The sequence below is a fragment of the Protomyctophum parallelum genome (assembly GCF_964188405.1).
Source record: "Protomyctophum parallelum genome assembly, chromosome: 10".
In the NCBI taxonomy this organism is placed as follows: Eukaryota; Metazoa; Chordata; class Actinopteri; order Myctophiformes; family Myctophidae; genus Protomyctophum; species Protomyctophum parallelum.
The window spans coordinates 34,748,749-34,773,665 of record NC_139704.1 but is presented as its reverse complement, the minus strand read 5'-3'; the positions used below and the strand labels follow the sequence as shown (position 1 = coordinate 34,773,665).

Here is a 24,917-nt window from a genome sequence, read left to right as displayed (position 1 = left end):
CCTAGAATGAATGCACTTAAGAGAACGGTAATGTATAGAGCACATTGGAATGAGTCCCCGCCACATATAATAAACATAGAGAATAAATCAAGTTTTAAAAAGAAATTGAAGGCAGCTGAGATTAGGAAAGAAATCATGTTTAGTTAGCTTTCTGAGTGTTTGATTTCAATTATTAGTAATAGGATATACAATGTTTAGTTTATAATTTGTTTGTAATTTACTGATTGTAATATAATATAATTTCTAGAAGATATGAAGACTGAATCTTCAATTATTTGTGTTTTGTTTTGTTTTTAACTACGTATGTAATGGCATAATTTGATTGTATTAATTTGATTGTATGAGTGTTTGGACCCCAGGAAGAGTACTAATGGGGATCTGTAATAAATAATAAACCATCCAGTAGGACCACAATGGAAACCAGTCCCCAGGACTTTTTGTGTTATCCTTTTAGCCTTAATGTCTGAGTCTGACTGTAACGATGTGCCGTTTACCTTTCGGACTAATCAAGTATTCAATCAATCAAAATGTGGCCTAATACCACAGAGGTTGTGGGTTCAAATCCACGTGGTGCATCCGGCTTTGTCGAGAGACTATACGAACACAACTGGCCGTGTTTGGGGGGAGGCAAGCCAGGCAGGGAGGGTGACAATTGTCACTATATGTAGTCCTTCAGGCTTCGGCAGCACCTGACATGAAGGAGTGTTGGGCGGGAGGAGTAGGACAAAGGCTCAAAAAGTGAATTTAATGTTGTTTAAAGTCATTTCATGCAATGAAATAGGACTTTTCTGTTTGGATGTATGGGCTGTCAAGGCCAGAAAGTAGTTTTTTGCCAATCAGTACGCATTCCTGCATAACTTCCTGGTATGACGATGATGTCATGTGCATACCCTCTATTGATATATCTATATAGCACCCAGCTGTGCCTACTGTACGACTTTGTTATGATATATTTGAACAGGGGAATGGTTCAGCTGCCACCCCATCTATCACTTGTCAAACTCAATCAAGTTCCTGTTTAGCCTCCTACCCACATCCATGTTCAGATGGTTAATACTGCCCTCATTTCAAACTTGCAGTTCCAACCAGCACACACACAGTCACACAGACCCAAAACACACACTAATCAGTGACAAGGCTTCTAGTGCAGTCAGTGACAGTGCGTGGCACAGAAAGCTGTTAATATTATTCGAGTGACCCACCGAAGAGTGGGTTAGCACATTCACGAATACGTGGAAATGTGGAGGGGTGACAGATAGGGTCCACTGATTGAACGACACGTTGTTTTGCACTTGATTGAAAATACTGCCTGCCTACGTTTCTGCCATTTCCATTTAGTAGGCCTATATGCTGTGGGAGCAGAGCGGGGCCTTACACATGGGTTACATACAGTAGTAGTATTGACTGTTCACTGTTCATAGAGGTCATCAGTATATATAGAGTCTCGTCTTTCAATGCATGACTCACTGGGAAGGAAGCAGGTCAAAGTGCTTACAGTATCTCCAATGCACTTACGCAACAGGCTGTAGTAAATTGGTGATGGACATTTGTAGCACAGGCAGGACTATGCATATTATTGCGACGGTAGGTCGCATTTACTATGAAAACCTGCATCTCCCACCCGTCAGTTAGTTAGTAACCCCACGCCATGGTCACGCCTCATGACATAACACCTCCATTTATGGTAACGCCTCGTAACATCTCGCCTCCATATATGGTCACGCCTCATGACATCACGCCTCCATATATGGTAACGCCTCGTAACATCACGCTTCCATATATGGTCACGCCTCATGAGATCACGCCTCCATATATGGTCACGCCTCGTAACATCACTCAACATTAAACATCGCTTAACGTTGTTTAATACAGATAGGACTTCTCTGCAAATCAAATAAAAACTACTTTATTGGGGGGTTAACAATTAGACAAAGGAATACAATGAAAAAACGTGGAATGAACTGCTGAGGAAACTGCTGTGCATTTCACATGGGGTTGGGGCAGACCATTGTCTGACCACGCCAAGGACTTCCACGCTTACTGCTTCAAGCTTGACAGCCTCGTGCTGGTGATATCACCGAGCCTCCGGTGTCCCTTGCGAGACATGTTTAAGCTGAAGCAGCTAGCATGGAAGCTAACGTTGGTCGCATTTATTATGGAACCTTTCCCTCCGATATTGCACACAACCATGCCGTTATCCACGCGTCCATCCGATAGCTTTTAAATGTAAATGTCCCATCCACTGAGCAAAAGCGACAGCGGCTTCTTCTTCATTCGATTCATTTGGGTTTGGGCTTTCTGACGGAGCTCAGCTGTAGCCTGTAGTGTACTGTACTGCTACTGCTGCTGCGTCGCTCTATGGAGCAGAGTGTAGAGTAGGCGTGGCGCAGCGAATTCACGCGTGTGTCACTGTGAAGGACTGGCCCCATGAAGTGAACGGAGTTGGCGTAAGTAGTCGGCAAACATGACGATTTTGACGTATGCTGTTGATCTTGCGCAATAACAGCGTGTTTGACAAAAGTTATATTTGTACAGTAAATATGACAGTTGCGTGAATGCAATGTAGCGCAGCTGGATTCTGGGAGCGTGCAGATTTCTGCTAACAGTGTGGTTTGGGAGGAGAAGAACCACGGATATGTGCTCGTGTACCCCCTGTCTATTAGGGTAGAAGGATGTCCTGGAAGTGCATAATATTATTTGATCCATTAATATCTTGAAGGGTCCTAATGCACTTCTCCTCCCAACTCCTATTAGTGAATGGCCTCAAACACCTGAAGTAGATATGAGAACATTGGACCGTAATACAAATTACATTTCTTAATAGAAATACCCATCAAAAGAAAGTCTTTCATCCCTACAGTGTCTAATAATTCCTATTCTAATTTTTCCCAAGAAGCTGTTTTATCCTCATCCATCCAGACAATGAGATTTCTCAACACAAAAGAGTAAGACCAATGATACAATTTGAAATTAGGACATGCCCATCCCCCATTAGACTTCCCATATTGAAGCACTGACTGTTATTACGAGGTCGCTTATTATTCCAAATATATTTCCTTAATAATGTGTCCAGCCTTTTCCAATAATTCGCTGGGGGTGCCAACGGCACCATTGAGCTAATACAATTAATACGGGGCAGGAAATTCATTTTAACCACTGCTATACGTGCCGGTACCAATGATGGTAATGCCGGTACCGATCTGGTAATATCTTCTTCTATTTTTTTGGACACCAATGAAAAATTAGCCAAGGAAACATTGATTTGAATACCCAAATATAGCACTATAATCTGAGGGGATGGTCACTTCACTCTGGATGGTCACTTCACTCAGATCAACATTTACAAGCATTACATTTTGACAGATTGACCTTGTAACCTGAAAAGTACCCAAATATCTCTATAATTTCTAACACAACCGGGAGTGATCGTTGCACATCTGCCATATACACAAGTGTGTCATCCACGTATAGCAAAATTGAATGTGATGTTGTTCCCACTGTAATAGGAGAGATCCGAGTACAGCTCTTAATCAACTGCGCTAGTGGTTCAATGGATAAATGGCAAATTCAAGGTGAGATCGGATCCTGATTAGCCATATCCTCCAGAGCAGTGGTAACCAACCTTTTCAAGCCCAAGAGCCCATTTTTATTCCCAATTGTAAGCCATGATCTACCACTAAAATAGGCTATGTTTAAAAAAACACCTTTTTTTACGCGATTTCTGACAGGCTCAATGCATGTGCACACATCCACACAAAGACTATAGTTTAAATAGGAATAAATACTGATAGTTATATAATCAATGCCAAAATATTAAGACAAATGTATTTTTCCATAGTCAGAGTAGAGTAGTCACTGCTTGCCTGTGTAGGTATAGTAGTGGGTATAGTTTAGCTCTGTGGGTTTTTATACCATAGTTCTGTTCTGATATGCATGACTATTATGCACAAGTCAAGTTGTGCATCACAACACGGGGGATAGCGGTCAAACAAGAGAACAAACAAACTCTGCAGTTGATGGTCCGATACACATGTCTGGGGCCATCACTGCAAGCTATTCTAAATCCACCTTCTGTGTATTGGTATACTGGCTGCCTGTCAGTCTGACACCCGCTCACTCCGGGATCTACTTGAATGGCTCGTGCGAGCTGCTGGTAGCTCCCGAACCCCTGGTTGGTTACCCCTGCTCCAGAGGAATGCTAGCCTGCACTACCCGAGGTGGATTTCGCTGCGGTGTGAAGGCGAATGGATCAACTGCCTCCTCCATGACGTGAAACTGGGTCTTTAGGTATATCGATGTTGAAAAAATGAACAAAACAAACGGTCTGTGAGTCAGAAAAATTACAAAAAAGAGGAAACTATATCAGAGCTCAGTGCCGTGCGGCCATCTTGCTTCATGCCTCACGTGACCTCCTCAGGAAAGAAATATTTGAATATTATAACCACACCTGGGGGTCTATTAGAGTAATGTTAACTCCATACACACATCCAAAACAGAAAAAGCTTAAAAAAAAAAAACTAAATACAAAAACTAAAAAAACTCCCCCCACCACCAGGGGGTGCTGCAGCGCCCCACTTCCAGCGCCTGTGCCCCGCTTGAGTGTTGAACTAATGCTAACAAATTGGATGTCTGGCCACATCTTTACAGGACACGTGAGGATTGGAAAGTATGACTTCATTGTGTCCAGAGGTAGACCACTTTGTCATAAATAATCTCTAAACTGTCACCAAACTGTGCCCTTCATGGGAATTATAAATTAAGTGAATTAATGAAAATACAGCCCCCAGGTGTCCTTTAGGCGGTTCCAGGAAGTCCCCTGAATGATTGATAGTTATAGGAGCCAGATGGACATGTATAGGCCTGCGACATATATAAAAAAACTGCTGAATGTTTAATATCTTGATGAAATAACATACATTGACATCAATACCCTCTGTCCAACCCCTAAACTAGTGCATATATTCACAATTCACATGGACTGACTTTCAAAGAGAGTTTACAGTCAATTAACCTGGTTTATACAGGCATTGATACTTTATGTATGGGGTTAGGGTTAGGCCATATACTCTTTGCCACACAAGATTGTGTGTTTGGAACATGTGATTTGTTTGAGTGGGTGGTACTCTGCATGTATAAATGTAAGTGTGCTTTTGCTGAAGCTCCTTTGAGCCTGAGTGCTTCTCTGTGTGGTGAAAAATCTGATAATTGATAGCTCACAGACAGAAATCAATAGGAGTTTGTGTGGGTAGGCACAAAATAAACAAACGGGATGCATTTGCATAAGTTCCCAATAGACTCTCAGTGAAATAAATAAATAAACAAGATTTAAAAGCAACATTTGCTAAATAAAAGATGGCCCCGGCTTGTTTTTCCAAACAATACATTTTGTGGAGTCAGTAAACCATGATCAGTAATTTATGAGCTCATGCTAATATGGCAATTAGACAAATTAGAGAGACAGAATTGTTCTGAAATCCATTTTGTTGTGTATATCGGGTGCTATTCTATTCTTGACTATAGTACAATTTAGGCATTTAGCAGACGCTCTTAATCCAGAGCGATTTACAATAATCAAGAACAAAAGCATGGGAATACATCACAAAAGCATTTATCATAAAACATGCGTAAACTAAGAAAGTAACAGTGGAATATCTATATTATGAGACTATACATATAAACTATATATATATATATATATATATATATATATATATATATATATATATATATATATAAGTAACAGTGGAATATCTATATTATGAGAGAGATTATGAGATAGTCTAATCCACAGGACTATGGCTGTATATCTATTGGAACGGAGTGTCCTAACATTGGGAGTTGCTCATGTATTCAGTATATGTATTTAGTATCAATGCTAGCCTGGGTAAACCCCTCCCACCTCACCAGATTTGCATTCTGAAGGAATCCTTCAACCGGATTATCACACACCACCCAGCCTGCACACACTGTCTGTCAAACCAGACGAGGGTCCAGTAGAGTTTACAACAGTAAGTAGTAGCTTAGTAGTAGTCTCAGCGCGGAGACTCTACCAATATGAATTAAGGACAACCCTAAAGTTTTTGCATTGGTTCTGCAATGCTGTCATTTATATATACTTTTTAAATCTCTGCATTGTTTCCACACAGTTTACTTTTAGCCCCTATATGAATTTAGATGTCACCAAATAAATTAGTAGGCAACGATCTCTGATCATCTGGCTAATATTAGACGTAGGCGTAGGTTATGTTTTTCGTCGAGGAAAGTATTAATATGTATACTACATCCCAAATATTCCTTTAAATTATACAGGTAAAATTATATGTGCTTTCATGAGATTTTGGCTTGTAACACAGACATTTCCAGATCGTGCAAAATCCTTCTGCCTGATTACCGATAAAGTGATGAAACTCACAGCAATATGATGTGTGATAACTGAGAGTGTAAAAAGTTAACAGGATTTTGTAGTGCTGATTACTTTATCGGCTCAGCTAGAATATATTCAACCTTCCCACCTGCTATGAGAAACCATTCCACTATTTAAAGTTCAGTGCCCCTTTTCATTGCCCCAGAGAGGCTGTTATATAATTTGTTTTGACCTATACAGTATTTCATTTCCAGCTTATTTGAATATCATGCCCTGTGTGATATTAAAGTTAAAATAAAGTAACTGTCTATTACATACACATTCAGTCCCACAGCATTCACTTATCAGTCTTTTGTTTATTCCTTGGCCCACAATGGACAGCCATTCTCCCATGTGTACTGCACATGTACAAGAACCCGTACAGTTAAAATTAGTCTGACATCCTTGGGGTAATACATATCCAATATGGTTAACGAGTCTTTGTGCGGAACAAGTTTAGACTTGTTCTGTAATGAATAGGTAACCTTGTGGCTAATTTACATGGGATATGTTAGCATATTGTTAGCCTGACCTAAGCAGAGACATTTCTGGCCTAGATGGGAGGGTCGCGCCTCAGAAATGCGCGCACCCTGATTGGATCTCATCGATCTGTCCGTCACCCCCGGCCCCTCCTCTCCCCCCTAGTGCAGCGTCACATCATTTAGAGCGACGCCCACCCGGAAGGGTTGACTCCCACTTTTAGACTGGTTCAGCCCACGGCTTTTTCCAGGCTTTCATCTTTCGTGCAGACGAAATGAAAGCCTGGGTATCGAGGCTAGCATATAGTTAAAGATAATATACGCATAGCCAAACATACACACCCCTCCTAAGGTAGTTTTTGACTGACATTAAAATTAAGGATGTTTACCGTGTGTGCTATACTTGGGATGGGATAGATAGATGTGTCGACAAGGACTGCATGAGAGGATGATGAATGGCAGCCCTCGCTGGCCCTGTACGCTCCCAAACCACTGAACGATTGCTAGCTCAAAGACCTGTGGGCCTAACAGGAGTGGGCAGGTGGATGTGGGGAACACAGACAAGTGGGTTTGAAACGCGGCAATCAAAAGACCCAGCTGCAAACAATGAGATCAGTGAAGTGTAAATGCAATATGAAGGGTAACATACAGCATAGGAGGAAGGGTGCTTTATGAATATTGTATATGAGTGTGCATTTGGTGTGTTAGTACATATACAGTGCATGGAATACAAATAATTGACGTGAAACCAATGATGTAGAATTCTCTGTTAGATGATGCAAACAAGACACTTTAACAACATTATCAGCAAACAAAGATTAGTGTTAAATCAGCATTGAAATTGTTTTGGTAAATTGTGGATACTTTTTTGAATATCTTTTATCCTGCTGTTTTTGATAGCCTAATTCAATCTTTATCCTTTAAAAAAAGTACCGGTTAAAGTATATTGAACATTCTTTGGAGTCCGTTGACACTCACATCACAGAAGTAAAAGATGGTATAAGTAGCCTATGCTTAAATTCATATTTAGAAAATGTTTCAGATAAAAAATAAAAATAAAGAGATGATGGATGATGATGGCCATGGAAGGAGAACCTTCTGAAAGCTTCATGGGCAAAGATAATCAACTTCAAAATAAAATAAAATAGGTCAAAATTGACCTCTCAGTCATGCATGTGTTGTGCAAGTACAAATGTACTTTCTTTAAAGTTTACAACATGAAAACAGTAATACATCATACAGTACTTGCTATGGTGTTAATGATGCGTAAACTGTGTTGGGGAAAAAAATACTCTGTTCTCAATAATCATAATTTGGATCAGATCAGCGTTTTGCAAGATTAGTCCAGGACAAACAAACAAACACACACACACACACACACACACACACACACACACACACACACACACACACACACACACACACACACACACACACACACACACACACACACACACACACACACACACACACACACACACACACACACACACACACACACACACACACACACACACACACACTGTAGCTAGCCTCCTAGAGCTACACCGACACATGAAGATGAATCGGCGTGTGCATTTGACACTTCCTCATGTTGGGAGACTGTCTACAGGGCTGTGCATTCAATTTGTGTATTTGCATGTCTTCAACAGATGCATAAAAGTGCATGAGTTACACTTCCACAGACACACCATACAACTATGTTGAGTCAGACATGCAATACTTCTACCTCAAGTACAATCGGTGGTGGACAAAGTTCTCAACCCCAGTACCGTAGGCCACTTGAGTTAAAGTTTAGATACTCCTAGTAAGTAGCCTTGCAGAGCCATGAGGCCCATAAGGCAGGAGCCTATCTCCTGTTTCTGTAGTATGAGGCAGCTTGATGTACATGTACACCCCCTGGACATGACGCTAGTATATGTCGCAGGGACTTACCCCCAATCCAACCCTTGATGCTGAGTGTCAAGCAGGAAGGCACTGGGTCCCATTTTTAGAGTCTTTGGTATGACCCGGCAGGGGATTGAACCCTGACCTCCCAGTCTCAGGGCGAGCACTCTAACCACAAGGCCACTGAGCTGGTACTCCTGGATACTCCTGGATCTAGTCAAATATTACTGAACTACAAGTGAAAGTTCATTTGTATTTGAGTTCTGGAATACTTAAGTATTTAAAAGTACAAATTACAAAGTAGATCACTGCATAGCTGTATTGTAGACATTTTCACCCAATCCAAAGATCACAACACTGCACATTATGACGCTTTGCAAGCTTGTAGATATGCTATTTTCACTATATTTGAAATAGATTTAATTCATAATGTTCTTTTTCCCCTTCCTAGAATTCAAAAGTACAATAATTTGTGTTTGAAATGTGGTGGAGAGAAAGTCATAAAATGCAAATACTACACATACTCAAAGAATGTACTTAAGTACAGTACTCAAGTAAATGTACACTGTTCACTGCTGAGTACAAGCATATGTGTTTTATGGCTGGAAACTGATGGTGTTTTCTTTGAAGAACAGTAGTCACCTTGTGCAGCTGAAGGCTGGTGTTAGAAGATCTAGCCTTGGGGTCAGGGCCATTAGAAGCGTAGTTCTTCAAACTGCGAGTCTCCTTGAGGTGGGCCTGGAGCTTCTCTCTGCGTCTTCTATAAAGAAAGAGCAGGACAGATTGTACATGAAGATTTCAATTTGGACAATGCACAAAAGGAGTTTAAACAATGTAGTAGACGGATCATGAGTTGTTTTGTGTTGCATTGTTGTGTTGGATGAATGTTGCATGTACAAATGTATGTAATAATATGGAAGAAATGTTGTAATGATGATATGTTTAAGACCCCAGGAAGAATAGCTGCTGTGACTTCACAGTAAGCTAATGGAGATCTAATAAATAAATCAAATAAAATCAAAATCAAACGAAAGCTCCCCTTCAATCCCCTGTTATTCTATCCCATTCATGCAGAATGTTAACTCTTGACACAGCAATTTCTGGGTATTAGCTAGGGTTCCTTCAATGTTACCTGGCCCATGGCACATTTCTCTGGGTATTTTAAATGTAATCAAAAAGCACCGTGTGGTGTCAGCCACAATCATGGTCTGAAAGACCTTGAGTTGACATTAGCTGGATGCATACGAGCCAAAGAAGCCCACAACATCATTTAACCCAGCTCTCAATTTCTCTCCAGTTAGGTCATAATCAGTTTGGTCTAGCGGAAAATACTTTTTTAAATCACTATTAGTTGGAAGGAAAGAGGAAATGTCCTTGGCTGTACGTTTATCAAATAATTACTTTTTAAAAATAATGTATTCCTTCTAGCATAGAAGCATGATTTGAAGGTTATTTGTCACATTTCCATCTCTTGTTCTATCCAATCATTTTCACTTTGATTCAGTTTAGTATCAGTTACTGTAGCTAATTTGGTAAAATAAATTCATAAATAAACTCTCTGACCAACATTAGCTCAGTGAAAGAAAGGGCTCTTATAAATGACATAATTATCACACTAATTTCACTTCATATTAGTGTACGGTAAGCTGCACTATAGTAACCTTTCTGTTCTACAACCGATTTGAACCCAGGACTCCTGCGCAAGTTATGACATTTTTTACCAGAGAGCTAAAAGAGCCTGCCTGCTTGTTCAAGGGAGAATCCGAATTTTGACCAATCAGGTCAAAATTTGTGTCTAACCAGAAACAAGATTGTGTCGAACCTAAAGACAAGATCTAAAAGTCTCAATAGAAGAACGGGCAGGCCAAATATAACCACCCCGATAACATACAGTAGCCTACTCCATATAGATTGGACAAATAACATTTTATTCAATACACAAAAAAGCTACATAATAGAGCTTTAAGAGCAGGGTAGAATTCATGTACATCTTATAGTTTGTTTTTCCAGTGAAACCCTTCACAACGTATACTTTTCCACTAGTGGGGATGCTCTTCAGAATGTTAGAAATGCTATGCCTGGAATTGAACCCAAATCCCTTTTTCAGCCAATGACTCCCCCCAGAGACACAAAGGTATTCACATTACCCTTGCTGGTCAGTGCCACTGTATCTGCCCCCATGAGAGGGGTAAAAATATCCTACTATAAATGTGCCACGTCTCTGCGTGCGTGCGTGCGTGCGTGTGTGTACGGTTGTAATGCACGTAACTCGAGAACCGTTCGCCCCACCGACTTCACATTCGACACCCGCGTTCCACAACCCCACAGGGAGTGCAGTGCCCGGTATCGAGTCGGGCGGACCCACGGTTCTCCAGAACCACCACAAAAGGCTCTGCTCAGGCTCTGCCAGTGGGAATCCCCATAGTGGGAATCCGCTCACCTGTGCAATGTCCAGCCTCTGCCTCAGCCAATTGATTGCCATGGCAACCCCACACCTGACAATTGATTAGCCTGCCCTACTTAACCTGCAGTCCACTTGACAACGGGTATTATTAGGTTCCCAAGTTCATTCATTCATCATTCTCACTGGTGACCAGAACTAACAAGGAGTTCTTTCCCGTCAGAAAGCCTGGCTATACCTCACATGCAAATCAAGTGATGGAGCTTTGTGTTTTGGCAGACAAACCAGGCTCAAGTTTGTCCTGTGAGAGTTCTGCTTTGAGTTGTGCTATACCCACAGGAAATTTGCTTAAATCAATTCAGAGCATATTCCTTCGCATTTGCACTGGCTGGCAATGAAAGTGATCCTTATTCTGATTCTCTCTTTCTCATAACTAGGGATTCATGGTCTTTGAGTGTACGGATTAATCTGATTAACTTTAATTAATTACCTTACAACCAAATCAAATGAAGTTACCAGCTCTCCAGCATCAATCCTCTTCTAATACCTTAGGAATGTATACCTTAAAACCCAATTTACTTGTATGCAGGAAGAAAAGAAAAAATTACTTTCAAAAGAACACATTTTGAACTTTGTGTCTAACTTTATTCCTATCTGTCACATTTATAATACAGTATACAGTCCCCCTGATCAGTATGCAGCATCTGTGTCAAACAAGATAGTTTCCTGACTCAATTATGGATTCTCTCAAAGTGGCTGTCCATCACGGCTTGATCCGATTATAGTGTTGTTGAGCTGCTCACTCTCTCACATCATTATATTAGAGCGGAAGCCTATATGGAAAATACAGTGCCATCGATCAGCAAGTGCTGCATGCTCCATATACCATGAGCAACTGCCATTAAATAATGCATGTTTGACCCGTCCTGCAAAGACGAGGGATGTATGCCCAGGCCGTATGCCAATAATTGCGCATAGGACACGCTCCCTTGAAGTACAATAGAGGGATGAGAGAGAGAGAGAGAGGGAGGGAGGGAGAGGTTCATGCAGGAGTAAATTGAACTTGGAACTTGGATAGAATGTCTGATGCACCCATGGGACAAATGGAAATGTCGATTTGTACACGGTGTGTTTGGACCACTGGTGGGCCCCGGAAACCGACTTTGAGAACCGAAGTCTGACGTAATTTACACATCCTCCCTGGGATGAGTTTCTTTTTTCCCCCCTAGACTTTTTCTGATGGGTGCTAGCCCCTCCATCGCCTGGCTTTGTGTGTTCCGTCCGTGATGTCATGGGTGTGGCCAAGTTTATGGACATTTTCTTCCATACATCAAAATCAATGGCCATTGGCCATGTCAATGGATAAACCGACAGCGAGATAACGCTAATGTTGCTCCCGCCAAATTAGTTAAATTCTTCGCTAGAAACAGGCTCAAATATGAGGGACTCACTTTGGTAAACGATACAGAGCCACCTCCCCGAAACAATATCGACAGGTTGTACATTTCTGGACCACAATGCTTGGGACTTTAAAATCCCATTCTGAACGGGAACCCATTTTAGGTGTTAGCATCATGTTATGCTGTAGCTATTGAAAAATAGCAGACCTACAAGCTCATAGCGCGCCACCGAGTGGCGCGCTACGAGCTTGTAGGTCTGCTATTTTTTTGAAAAATCGAAGAGCGACTGACATTTTTAGAATCTGATCTCAGGTCAGAATGGGTTAATCAGACCAGTGTGTGTCCAGTGGAAACCTCGTATGAATCTGATCTCAGGTCAGAATGGTTAAAATGACCCAATGTTATTCTCCACAGAGACCATCCACTCACTTGTTGCGGCAGTAGAGGGCCATACACAGGGTGCCCAAGAGGCTGATTGCCATGGCGATGGAGGTGATTGACAACACCTGTCTCTTGTAGACCTCCTTGCTCTCTGCAGGGAGACAGACAGAGGACACATACACAGAAATATATAAATACCAGTCAACACATGGGAAATCAAATCTGCACTCGCATACAGCAATTACAAGCCTGTGTGTGTGTGTGTGTGTGTGTGTGTGCGTGCGCGTGTGTGTGTGTGTCATGAAACCATGAAAAGCACATGCTATGATTTATTAAGTGTAAGTAACTCTACTGCACCAATACCATTTGTGAATTTTGTGTCCTTGTATGCATCTCCTTTGTGTGGACATAAATAAAATAAAATAAATAAAATGTGTGTCTGTGTGTGTGTGCGTGCGTGCGTGTATGTGTAATGGTGATACATTGTTTAAGTTAAGATCACTGTCTGCATTCAGCAATAAATCCTCCCACAGCGCACCATCACAGAATTAAACATGGCTTTGAGATGGGTACTTACCCATATATTATTTTCAATGTAGACGTTTACAATGCCTCATGCAGGAACCATTTGAAACGATGAAACAACCATTAACAAGACTCACTAGGGTTCGTTGCCTTTCTCCCACGGTTTCCATGAAAACCTTGTTCATACTGTTAACTGATGGCTCTGTTTTTACATGAGAAATAACCGCAGTTGAAACGACCTAAAACATTTGTATAACAGTACCGACGCAAACACCACCTCATATTGTATTGTCGTCGTCAGGCAGAAACCTAGTATCTCCATATTTAAACGTTCTATCTTTTAACTTTCATCGTTAATTAATGCACTACTTCGATATACTACAGTGTCACACAAAAGGTGCCACACAAAAGTAGCGAAAATAACAGATCTACAAGCTCACAGCGCGTTGCATTATCACAAAGCATTGTGAGCTTGTAGATCACAACTTTTAAGTTAACGTTCCTGTGGGTTTTATGAATATTAAACCAGGGAAAAGTATTAACAGCTAACGAACTAACTAACTAAAGTTACCTAACTAAATAATAACTAAAATGGACCCAGTGGAACATGCAGGTTCTTTTATTTATTTGTATAATTATTATTTTATTGTTTTACATTCCCTGAGAAGTTATGGTTTTTGGTCATACAAGGTTTCCACCAGTGTTGTTTTTGTCGACTAAAACTAAGACGAAAAATGTTCGTCGACTACCATTTTTCACTGACGAAAACTAAACGGAAACTAAATAAAAACTAAGCTATGATGAATAAAACTAAGACTAAATGTATTGACAATTTTGTCAACAGATGAAAACTAGACTGAAACGTTAGGAAGGGACTAGTGGACAAGAGATCCAGTATAAGTCATGTAACACTTGGTTGCATGCTGAAAATAGCAGATCTACAATCTCACAACACATCGCGCTGCGACGAGTTGTGGTCTTGTAGATCTGCTATTTTCAGCAAGTGAAAAAAAACATTAGACGGTATCAAGGCCCACCTAAACACATTGACTAAATCAACTGTAGTTTTAGTAGACAAAAATCTCATGACATTTAGTCGACTAAAACTAGACTAACTCACATTCCATGTGACTAAAATGCGACTAAAACTAAATGAAAACTTTTCAAAAGACTAAAATCAAACAGCTGCCAAAAACAACACTGGTTTCCACCCAACAGCAACGATAATATTTCCAAATGGTCTGTTTCTATCAGCTCGCTCTCACATCAAGTTAGTGCTCAGATGCACGTAAACTGCTGGTGGGAACGGTTGCTACATGTAATGGAGCTTGAACGCGTCAAGGCGAGAAGAGTTATGGCTCGGACAGACACCATTAGTGGAGAAAAATGGATGCTGTCTCGTTTGCTATGAACAAGTAAATCATGGCCGCCTTCAGATACATTAATAGGCGATCGATCAACTTTTTATTTAGTAGAGAGGCCAGACCCTTGTTGGTGTGTTGGTGTGTTGGTGTGTGTGTGTGTGTGTGTGTGTGTGTGTGTGTGTGTGTGTGTGTGTGTGTGTGTGTGTGTGCGCGCATGCGTGTGTGTGCGCATGGAGGGGGGAGGGGTGAAGCACATGTCATGGTGAATGAGATAAACTGAATGAAGACGGGGTTTAAAAAGAACCACTTTAGTATACAACAGCATTCAGTTGCTGGCTATTAGGGGAGAGAGAGAGATATATAGAGAGAGATAGAGATGCATGAAACACAGACACACAAACACGTGCAGACACATACAGTACACATACTTAAAGCTAAGTGGAGAGAGGAACTTTGGGTAGTATGTGGTTTATATGACAGCAGTTAAATTGCAAAGCAATATCCTTGGTGATTGTCATTCACACACACACACACACACACACACACACACACACACACACACACACACACACACACACACACACACACACACACATACACACACACACACACACACACACACACACACACGTTCCCATGCTCACAAAATTTCTCCTGCCCACTTGTCTGCCCACCCACCCACGCAAACCACCCACGCACTCATGTCCTTGTTTTGGACACCATGCAGAAAACACTCCCTTGAAGTGAATAAATCATTCAACCCGGGCAGAGAGAAAGCATGTACCGCTTCCATCTGTGAGGTCACAGGGTCCCTCCTTCTATTTATTTCCACTCCAGAGGAACAGTTTTGCCAAAAGCCTCTCTGAATGCAGATTTTACGGCACCACAATAGAAACTAGAATTAATATTCAGACAGAATATCTCAAGACCGAAGGTGGCGGAGGCACACGAGCCGTTGCAGTGAGCTCTTTGTCAAGCAGGAATGAGTCAAGTATGCCATCCTAATCTTTCCAAAAAAGGCATATTTATTCATGAAATATATCTAATATATGACCCATGGCCATTTTATAATGTTATTATCCAAGTTCTGTTTTTGTTTTTGTTTGCTTTTGTCTTTGTCTTTTTATTTTGTGTAAGTCATACTACAAGTTAACAACATGTTGATGTTGACTCCACATGGCCTATAACAATGACATAATCAAATCTAACAGGGTAGGTACCGTCACAAAAAACATGCAGTAATCCTGGTCTCGAAACTGCCTCCCCCTGGCCAGCCGGGGCGCCTGATGGAGGGGAAAGGAACTGGTTGGAATAACGTGTTACTTCCTTCCACGCGCTACGTCCAACCAGGGAAACTCCCCCCTGTCAAGGAGCAACTTGGACACTCAGGCATGAAGGAAGCATGAGTTCAAGTCCGTTGCTCTCCCCATGTCCCCCATATATGGGGACTAGGCTGGCGGAGGGTGTGTAGAGCCCAGGATCACATTAGATAATTGACACAGTCGTGAAAAATTGGTTACAAAATCGTGGGATAAAGAATATTAAAATAAATAAATCTCTAACAGATCTATAAACCAACAACTAGCGTGGCCATAGCTTGAAACAAACTCTCCCCCCCCTCCCTCCTCCTCTCCCCCCCCCCCCCCCCCCTCTCTCTCATACATGCATGATCCCACGGACACACCCACACAGAGTTGACAGCCACGGGCTGAGCCGACATTTGGATGCATGCTGACGCTCATCCAGCTACTATACATGGCCTTGAGTCTGCATGGAACAGCTCGAGTCACACAAACCAAAGGCAGCAGACGGTAGAAAATGCACTCTGCAGCACTCTTACATTCAATCCTTAAAAACATACAGTAAGATGTGATAATAGAAAAGGAGAGGACAAAGGAAGGGGGTGTCTATAGTATAGTGGCATCTAAATTCAATGGCTAATAACAAACCCATGTATTGAAAAACAAACCTGATACCATCCACAAAAGGTCGGACCACCCTATAAGGTCTTTGCATTGGTTCTGCAATGCAGTTTGTTTTTTACATTTCTCAACCGTTTCCACCCAGTTTTAGCCCCTTTGTTGAATTTACATTTCTAGCGTTTGCCTCCCAGACCTGGGCAGAAGTTTTTGATCTAAACTGTGTGGGGAACACATGTAAACAAAGTCAAAGGAGTGAAAAGGAAAGGAATATCAATACATTTTTTGAATATAATACATTTATATTGACTCGTATTGTGTACAGCAACACAATAACGTGTTTAGGAGACAGGTTGGTGCATTAGTAACGAGAGAGAGTGAGTACATTTTGCACATTTTCGCGGCAACTGCCGCGGAACACCCGCGGCAGTTGGTAGTGTTTCTCGGCGGCATCAGTCCGACACTCTACCCCAAACCCTTACCCTATAACCTATAACCATAACCGCAAGCACGACACAGCCCATGTCGGACCAAACGCACTGTCGCACGGCTGTTACCGGCAGTTGCGGCGGCTGGAGCGCGGCTGCCAAACGGACCGACAGAGCAGCGGAGCTGTCATAATCCATCCACCTACTCCGGCTGTCATAATCTATCTATCCATCTATCACCCTTACCACTGTCGGAAAAATGAAACTGCAACCTGTTGTGATTTGGAGGCATATAGAGCACCGAAGGCTGACATCAATATCGGTAGATGGCCACGGGTTCGTGTACCTTTTTATTTGCATTGCAATCCCCATAGGGGGATTTGAGATTGCCTCATATAAGAGCTGTTTGGAAAATAAACAAATCATCTAGGCCGGTTCACTCATATGAATAATTATGAAGTATCAACTGACAGAGAAAACGCTAATGTGACATTTATTGCGACCCCAAGTTGCATTTAGTATGGAATCTAGCATTTCCCGTCAGTGTGTTGGTTAGTTGGTCACCCCAGGCAAGCCTCCCACAAAACTGTGAAGAAAAACAAAACAAAATAATAAACGCTAATGTTACTGCTGCTGAATTAGTTACATTTTCGCTTATATACATCAAATATGAAATAAACAATACACCTCCCCGGCAATATCACCGGTACAGTTAGTTTATTTTTGGACCACAATGCTGATATGAGACGATTTTAAGATGACCCCATGTTATTCTCCATAGAGAAAGACTTTAGAGGAAAAACTCCATAGAGAAGAATTTGGAACCAGGGGATGAGCGAGTGACAGGTCTCGAGTGTCAGGACTTCGGCACTCTATTGGGTCAATACTGCAATTTACCTTTATTTTTTTATATTGTGCAAGCGCACACTGCAATTGTTAAGGGTGACTTAAAGTCGAGCTATCCGTTACATCCAAGTTTCCTAAATCGTAATTAAACCTTCTTAACTTCATGACTTGGTTCAAAACTCTATAGTTCTAGTCAAGATAACCGAACCCTTGGTATTTCACCCTTGCCCTCATGGTTTGGCCCCTGTCAGTCTCTCCTCTCTCGACCCAAACGGAATCTAATCCTTGACAGTATTTTCCGAAGTATTTTATGAAGAAGGGAGGGTGACGTAATGGTTAGCTCCACGTTACGTCACCCTTAACAGCAGCCATATAGCTTCTTCCAGATAAACCACCATCTGATTCTGTACAGTGTTGATGGAAAATCGCCCCACCCTGAAAAGATAAATAAATAGTTGCCTGCAACTCTTTGCTGCGACATTGATTTACAGGGAGAACATCGTCTAGTCAGAGCTCAGTGATCTCTGATGGAAACATTGATGGCCGCATGACTGACTGACTAGCTGTGGTATAGAACAATTTTCTCCCTTTCACAGAGCACCGTGAAATATGTATTATGTGAGTCCGAGGATCTGGCAGCAGAGGCAGGATGCGAGACATGTTGAATTTATTTTGTGTTGTGTATTATAGCCTCAGAAATGTAATGTCCTGCGTGGAGGGCTTTCAACCTTCAGGCACTTCTGTTTGAATTTGAAGCTCAGCAATTGGCCCTGTCAGAAACGTCTGGGTGATTCTCTAGAAACCCTAACATGGATGAAGGTTGCCTGAGGACACTAGGTTACACAAAACACCACAGCATTGCAACGGAGACTTTACTGTTGAGATCTTGATATCATGAAGACCGATTTATACTTGGCTGTGCGGCTGTTTTCTGCACCGAAAATAGCCGCAGCGCGTTTGTAGATCTGTGTGAGAAACTGGCGGGCAAACAAGCATAACTCAGGCATGACTATGGTTCTGCTGCACCGTATTTGTGCATGCCTGAGGATAGCGTCAGATTACACATGTATTTGTGCATGCCTGAGGATAGCGTCAGATTACACATGCCGAACAAATAGTTTCAATTCAATCAGCTCTATTGATTAGCTCATCTGTGGGAGTTCCGTCTGCTCTATAAGCATCCATTTGCATTAATTAATTTGGACATAGTTTAGATATAAATAGAAAGTATGTGCTAGCATTGCAAGTGCAAACCAATGTATACGAGGCCTGCAAGCTATATCTTACTGAATTAACAGTCAGAATATATTATAGGAGTTACAACAATAGATTAAAGAATGTGATCTTTAAAGTAATTGTTTTATATACACAATCTCTGTTGACAAACAGACTGAAGAAGAAACCTTTGAATGTAGGTAGGTAGGTAAGTAACCAAAGTTACCATGTTTACCCAGGGTAACTGGACTAAGCTCAAGAACTTGTTTACAGCCAGGCCCTGCTCATAGAACATTTCATGGTAGGGGTTCAATGCCTTGCTCAAGGGCACTTCAACGGTGGTAATTTTAACGTGCCGGTCCGGGGATACGAACTAGCGACCTTCCGATATCAAGACCGCTCCGCAAACCGTTCGGCCACCACTGCCCCGGTAGGTAGGTAGGTAGGTAGGTCCATAGATATATATATATATAAGAAAGCTAGATGGCTCACCAGCGCTGCTGGCCAATGGAGAGCGACGTCGCTACGTGGCGGCCATCTTAATTCGGGGCAGCATAACATTGTGCATATGTACTTTTAAATAACCATAACTTTCTATAACGGTTTGGTTTGTTATAAACACTAGCCCTTACCCGTTGTGAGATATTTGCCCCCCCCCCCCCCATGTGGCCGTGGGGGGTACTGCGCCCGGTGCGTTTTTAATTCACTAATAAATTCATTAATAATCATTAATGTGTCAAATCCATATTCATATGGTCAATGCCTGTGTGAAAGTGGGAGCAATTGGTGCAGGCAATGAGGAGATAATGCTTTGTTTCTGACAGACAGACAGACACACACACACACACACACACACACACACACACACACACACACACACACACACACACACACACACACACACTCAGACATTGTTAGAATTATTGCGAACGCAGTGATTGCGAACGCAGTGAGCACTAACTATGACAGCAAGGGCTGAATGTCTGTGTGTGTGTGTGTCCCGCTGTTACACCACCCGCCCGCCACCAGAGGGCGCAGCTGTATCACACAAAACACACACACACACGCACGCACGCACTCACACACACACACACACACACACACACACACACACACACACACACAACTTAACTTAAAAAAAAAACTTAACTTAAAATGAAAAAGAAAAAACTTAACTTCAAAATAAAATCTTAAAAACTTAAAAAAACACAAAAAAACTTAACTTAAAAAAAAACTTTAAAAACACTTAAACTTCAAAAAACTTAACTTAAAAATAAAATCTTAAAAAAACACAAAAAAGTTTAAAAAGAAAACCTTAAAAAAGTATGTAATTTATTCTAATTGTTATTGCCATTTACGAGCTGCGTTCGCTTCCCGCGTTTGCGTAGTATGATGATGAGAGACGTCTGCATACTTAAATGCTTTTATATTAAGCATCATTTGTATTTGAGCGAGTTATGACTTTGTGGGTTTGAGCTGCCATAGAACATACTATAGGCCTACTGTAGACAATATTTGTTTTCATAGGCGACCATTTCCAAACTCGGCTTGTGATTGGTTGTCAGTGGGGTAGGGAGCGCTGTGCTGTGTTCATTTGGACTGCACACAAGTGGTTTTGCCTACTAGTACTAACCCTATCTCTAACTCTAACCTAAACATAACCACAAGCAGGGGAGCAACGCATCCCTCACCAACCTTAATCCAAAAACTATTAACGTACGTCCCTCACCAACCTTAATCCAAAAACTATTAACGTACGTCCCTCACCAACCTTAATCCAAAAACTATTAACGTACCCCTCACCAACCTTAATTGAAAAACTATTAACGCATCCCTCACCAACCTTAATCCAAAAACTATTTAAAAAGTATGTGGTTAGGGGCACGGTGGCACAGTTGGTAGTGCTGTCGCCTCACAGCTAGAAGGTCCTGGGTTCGATTCCCGCTGGGGACGCTGTGGGCACTGGCGGCGTGTTCCCTCCTCCTCATCAGTGCCCATACCCGAGGCGGTGGTTGGCGAAAGGGCCTTTTCTGTGTGGAGTTTGCATGTTCTCCCCGTGTCCCCTAGGGTAGATACCCTCACAAAAACATGCAGTAATCCTGGTCTCTAAAACTACCTCCCCCTGGCCAGCCGGGGCGCCTGATGGAGGGGAAAGGAACTGGTCGGAATAACGTGTCCCTTCCATGCGCTACGTCCGGCCGGGGAAATTCCCCTCTGTCAGGTGAAAAGAAGCAGCTTGGACTCCTCATGCATAGAAGGAGGCATGAGGTCAGTCCGCTGCCCCCCCAGGTTGGCAGAGGAAGTGTAGCGCCCAGGATTACATTAGATAATTGGCACTGGGTGAAAAGAAAACTGGTTTACAAAAATCGTGGGATAAAAATTAAAAAAAAAAAAGTATGTGGTTATAAAAATAGTGTTAGCAGTGGGATGCAAACCTGTGAAGCATCAAGCATGGATTGCAAGTCGGTGTAGTAGTCCACTAGGCTAGCGAGGCAGCTGGCAGAATGGGGTTTTGTGTATTAGAAGGTGAAGTTCCGCCCGCGCGGGTGGCGCTTTCCTTGGCTACTAATAGTAGGGCGGGGTAGTAATAGTAATAGCCGGCGGGGTAAAACGAGCGCACCCTTGGAAATGGTCGCCTATGAATACAATATTAGCGTACTGTAGCCCCGAAGCAAGATGGCCGCCGGGTGAACTACGTCAGAGACTCCGCCATGAGCCATCTAGCCTTTATATAATTATGTCTATGGGTAGGTCGGTAGGTAGGTACTGTAGGTACTAGGTAGGTACTACTAGGTAGGTAGGTAGCCTGAGCTAATGTGTTATACACATTAGTTATACACTAATGTGTTATATACACTCCTTCATCACCTCTGCCTGCCTAGGCACCAGTGTTGTTTTCGTCGACTAAAACTAAGACGTAAAATGTTCGTCGACTACCTTTTTCCAGTGACGAAAACTAAATGAAAACTACATGAAAACTAAGCTATGATGACTAAAACTAAGACTAAATATACTGACGATCTCGTCAACAAATACAAACTAGACTAAAATGTTAGGAAGGGACTAGTGGAAAAGTATAAGTCATTTTACACTCGGTTGCATGCTGAAAATAGCCGATCTACAAGCTCACAACGCGACGCGGTGTGAGCTTGTTGATCTGCCATTTTCAGTAAGTGTAAAACTAGGCCTTTCGACGGCATCAAGGCCCGCCAAATTACATTTTAGTCGACTAAATCAACTGTAGATTTAGTCGACTAAAATCTCACGATATTTAGTCGACTAAAACTAGACTAACACCAAAACATTCCGGGTGACTAAAATGTGACTAAAGCTAAATGAAAACTATTCAAGAGACTATGACTAAAACTAAAATCTAAATCTGCTGCCAAAAACAACAATGCTAGGCAACCTACAGTAGTAGATGCTGGCAGTACTACACTAGACGCTGGCCAGTACTACACTGACCTGCATACCACCATGTCTCTCCGCTGTATCCCAACTGATGGTCACTCCTCAAATCTGGAGCTTTTCAAATCCATATGCTAGAATAATTTGACAGCATGATATGTTATGAAGTCATGGGATAATGTTGTTTGGAAAGATTATTCACCAACAGATGACAATTTTCACAATATATGTTTTTTTTTAATAAACAGTATCATCAGATGTGATATCAAATCAGAATATGGCATTGGGATTACCCATACTATGAAAACCTAAAGAAAATGAAGTTATAAATGTACTTAAGCATATATGTATTGGTGGCCGCCAACTTAAAATGATCACTGTTGAGGCATTAGCAGCCATTTATTTTAGCTGGGCATACAGCAGATTTGGATTAAGCACCACTTAATACCCCTAAAAAAGATGTATGCCATACATTTACACAATTTGCCTTCAGGGTTACATTTTTGGGGAATCTGACCAAGAACAATATAATACCTGTCTCTGTTAAGCTCTGCATAACAGAACAGTATGTTCTTTTCCACCACAGTAACAGTTCCTCATAGGGGGAAGGACTTACAAACGGAAGCTCTTTGAATGCAGCAAAACCTATTCAAGCATATTATCATAAAGCAGTGCACAATTGATCCAGCATATTTAAAGGAAGGACAAATAAACCTCAAATAAAACAGTTCAAACTACTATGTAGTGTGTCCTCCGGCAATTTTTTTGTTTCAAAATATAACGCTACAGTACAAAGGTCAAAACTTTGTATACCTTTAGAACAATAGAACAGGCGAGAACAGCTATTGGCAGCCAAACAGGATGTCATTAGGTACTGCTATAACCCTGCCATATCTCTGCCCCTGAAGTACGGAAAGAACCTATACATTCTATCGACTGAAAAGAGTGGAGAACGCTAGACTCAGAATCAGGCATTTGTGTTGCTAACTAGCCCTTCGCCATGACACCTGCGCAGACCCTGCAAGGAGAGCCAAGAACAGCAGACAGCCTCACAAAGACATTGAGGAGCTTCTGGCACAATGCCTGCACAGTCTCCCAGTTTATGGAAACACAATGTACAATGCATACTATTTCATATGCATACATATAAGTATATGTAGATGTGCAAAGCCTTCTGGACACAAGCCACACATGCACGCATATGACATGTACACCGCACGCACGCATGCACACGCACACACGCACGAGAAGTAGTTGGTCTTGGTAGCAGTATACCAACATCATAAAAACTCCCTGACTGTACCCTGCTTGCCTCTCTGTTCTCGTTGTTTCCAAGGAGACTGCAGCACATTGGTATTCTGAAGGGACATTTCATGAGCAATTGGAGAGAGAGGGAGAGAGAGAGACAGAGACACAGAGAGAGAGAGAGAGAGAGAGAGAGAGAGAGAGAGAGAGAGAGAGAGAGAGAGAGAGAGAGAGAGAGATGAAAAAAAGAGAGAGGGAGGGCACAGAGATGAAGCCAGAGACAAAGAGAAAAGATATGAAAGCAGGGAGATATAATGATATACACATAACATTATAGGGAGTAGAGATAGCTCGTGTGAAGAATAGAGCCATATATATATATACTGTCTGTATAGAGCTGGGTGTGTCTATGACATCATTTTCAAACCCCTTGGGATCAGCACAGCTCAGTGTCTTGAGCTCCACCGTGTTGTGTGTGATAATGGATAATGTAATCCAAGGAGATGAGGTAACGATGGTTCATGACCATCATGTAATGCACATATATTTCATTTAAACAGTCAACATGCAGGGCTTTTTATGCAACATGAAAGGCATGGGACGTACAATTGGGACATGTATGTACGTACAGGGCATGCCGACATGACCTCACGCACATGTAAGACAAGAGAAGATTTTTGCTTACCCATAAACTCGATGCCCAAGTGATCTGTTATTCCGTGAGGCACGTGGAGAAGGAAGGGCGGGGGGGGAGGGGGGGGAGGGGGGGAGAGAAAGAAAACAAGCGGTTAGAAGATGTGTTATGGCATTGTCTGTCACAGTGTATAGCTGGATCATAGGCCACTTCAGAACTCAAAGGCACACGCCTTCCAGGGGTGGCTGGCCGACACACATAATGTTCAAATGCACGTGTACTCACGCGCAAGCACGCACATGTACCCAGCAAGGCTAAAGGCATAATATACACTAAGGCCCTCATTTATCAACGGGGTTATGGGTGTACACCAGGTGTACAC

The 24,917-nt window shown here is 41.9% G+C and overlaps 1 protein-coding gene across 1 annotated transcript in view; it reads right to left on the bottom strand.

Annotated features, from left to right (window-relative positions):
• The window catches only part of nrg3a (neuregulin 3a), a gene marked incomplete at both ends in the record, with an annotated part of 501,581 nt that overhangs the window by 15,278 nt on the left and 461,386 nt on the right, over positions 1–24,917 (bottom strand). Inside the window, 3 exons of the mRNA XM_083775014.1 lie at positions 9,412–9,529; positions 13,000–13,102; positions 24,587–24,610. Of these exons, the coding sequence (XP_083631140.1) occupies positions 9,412–9,529; positions 13,000–13,102; positions 24,587–24,610 (245 nt within the window). The remainder of the gene's footprint in view (positions 1–9,411; positions 9,530–12,999; positions 13,103–24,586; positions 24,611–24,917) is intronic.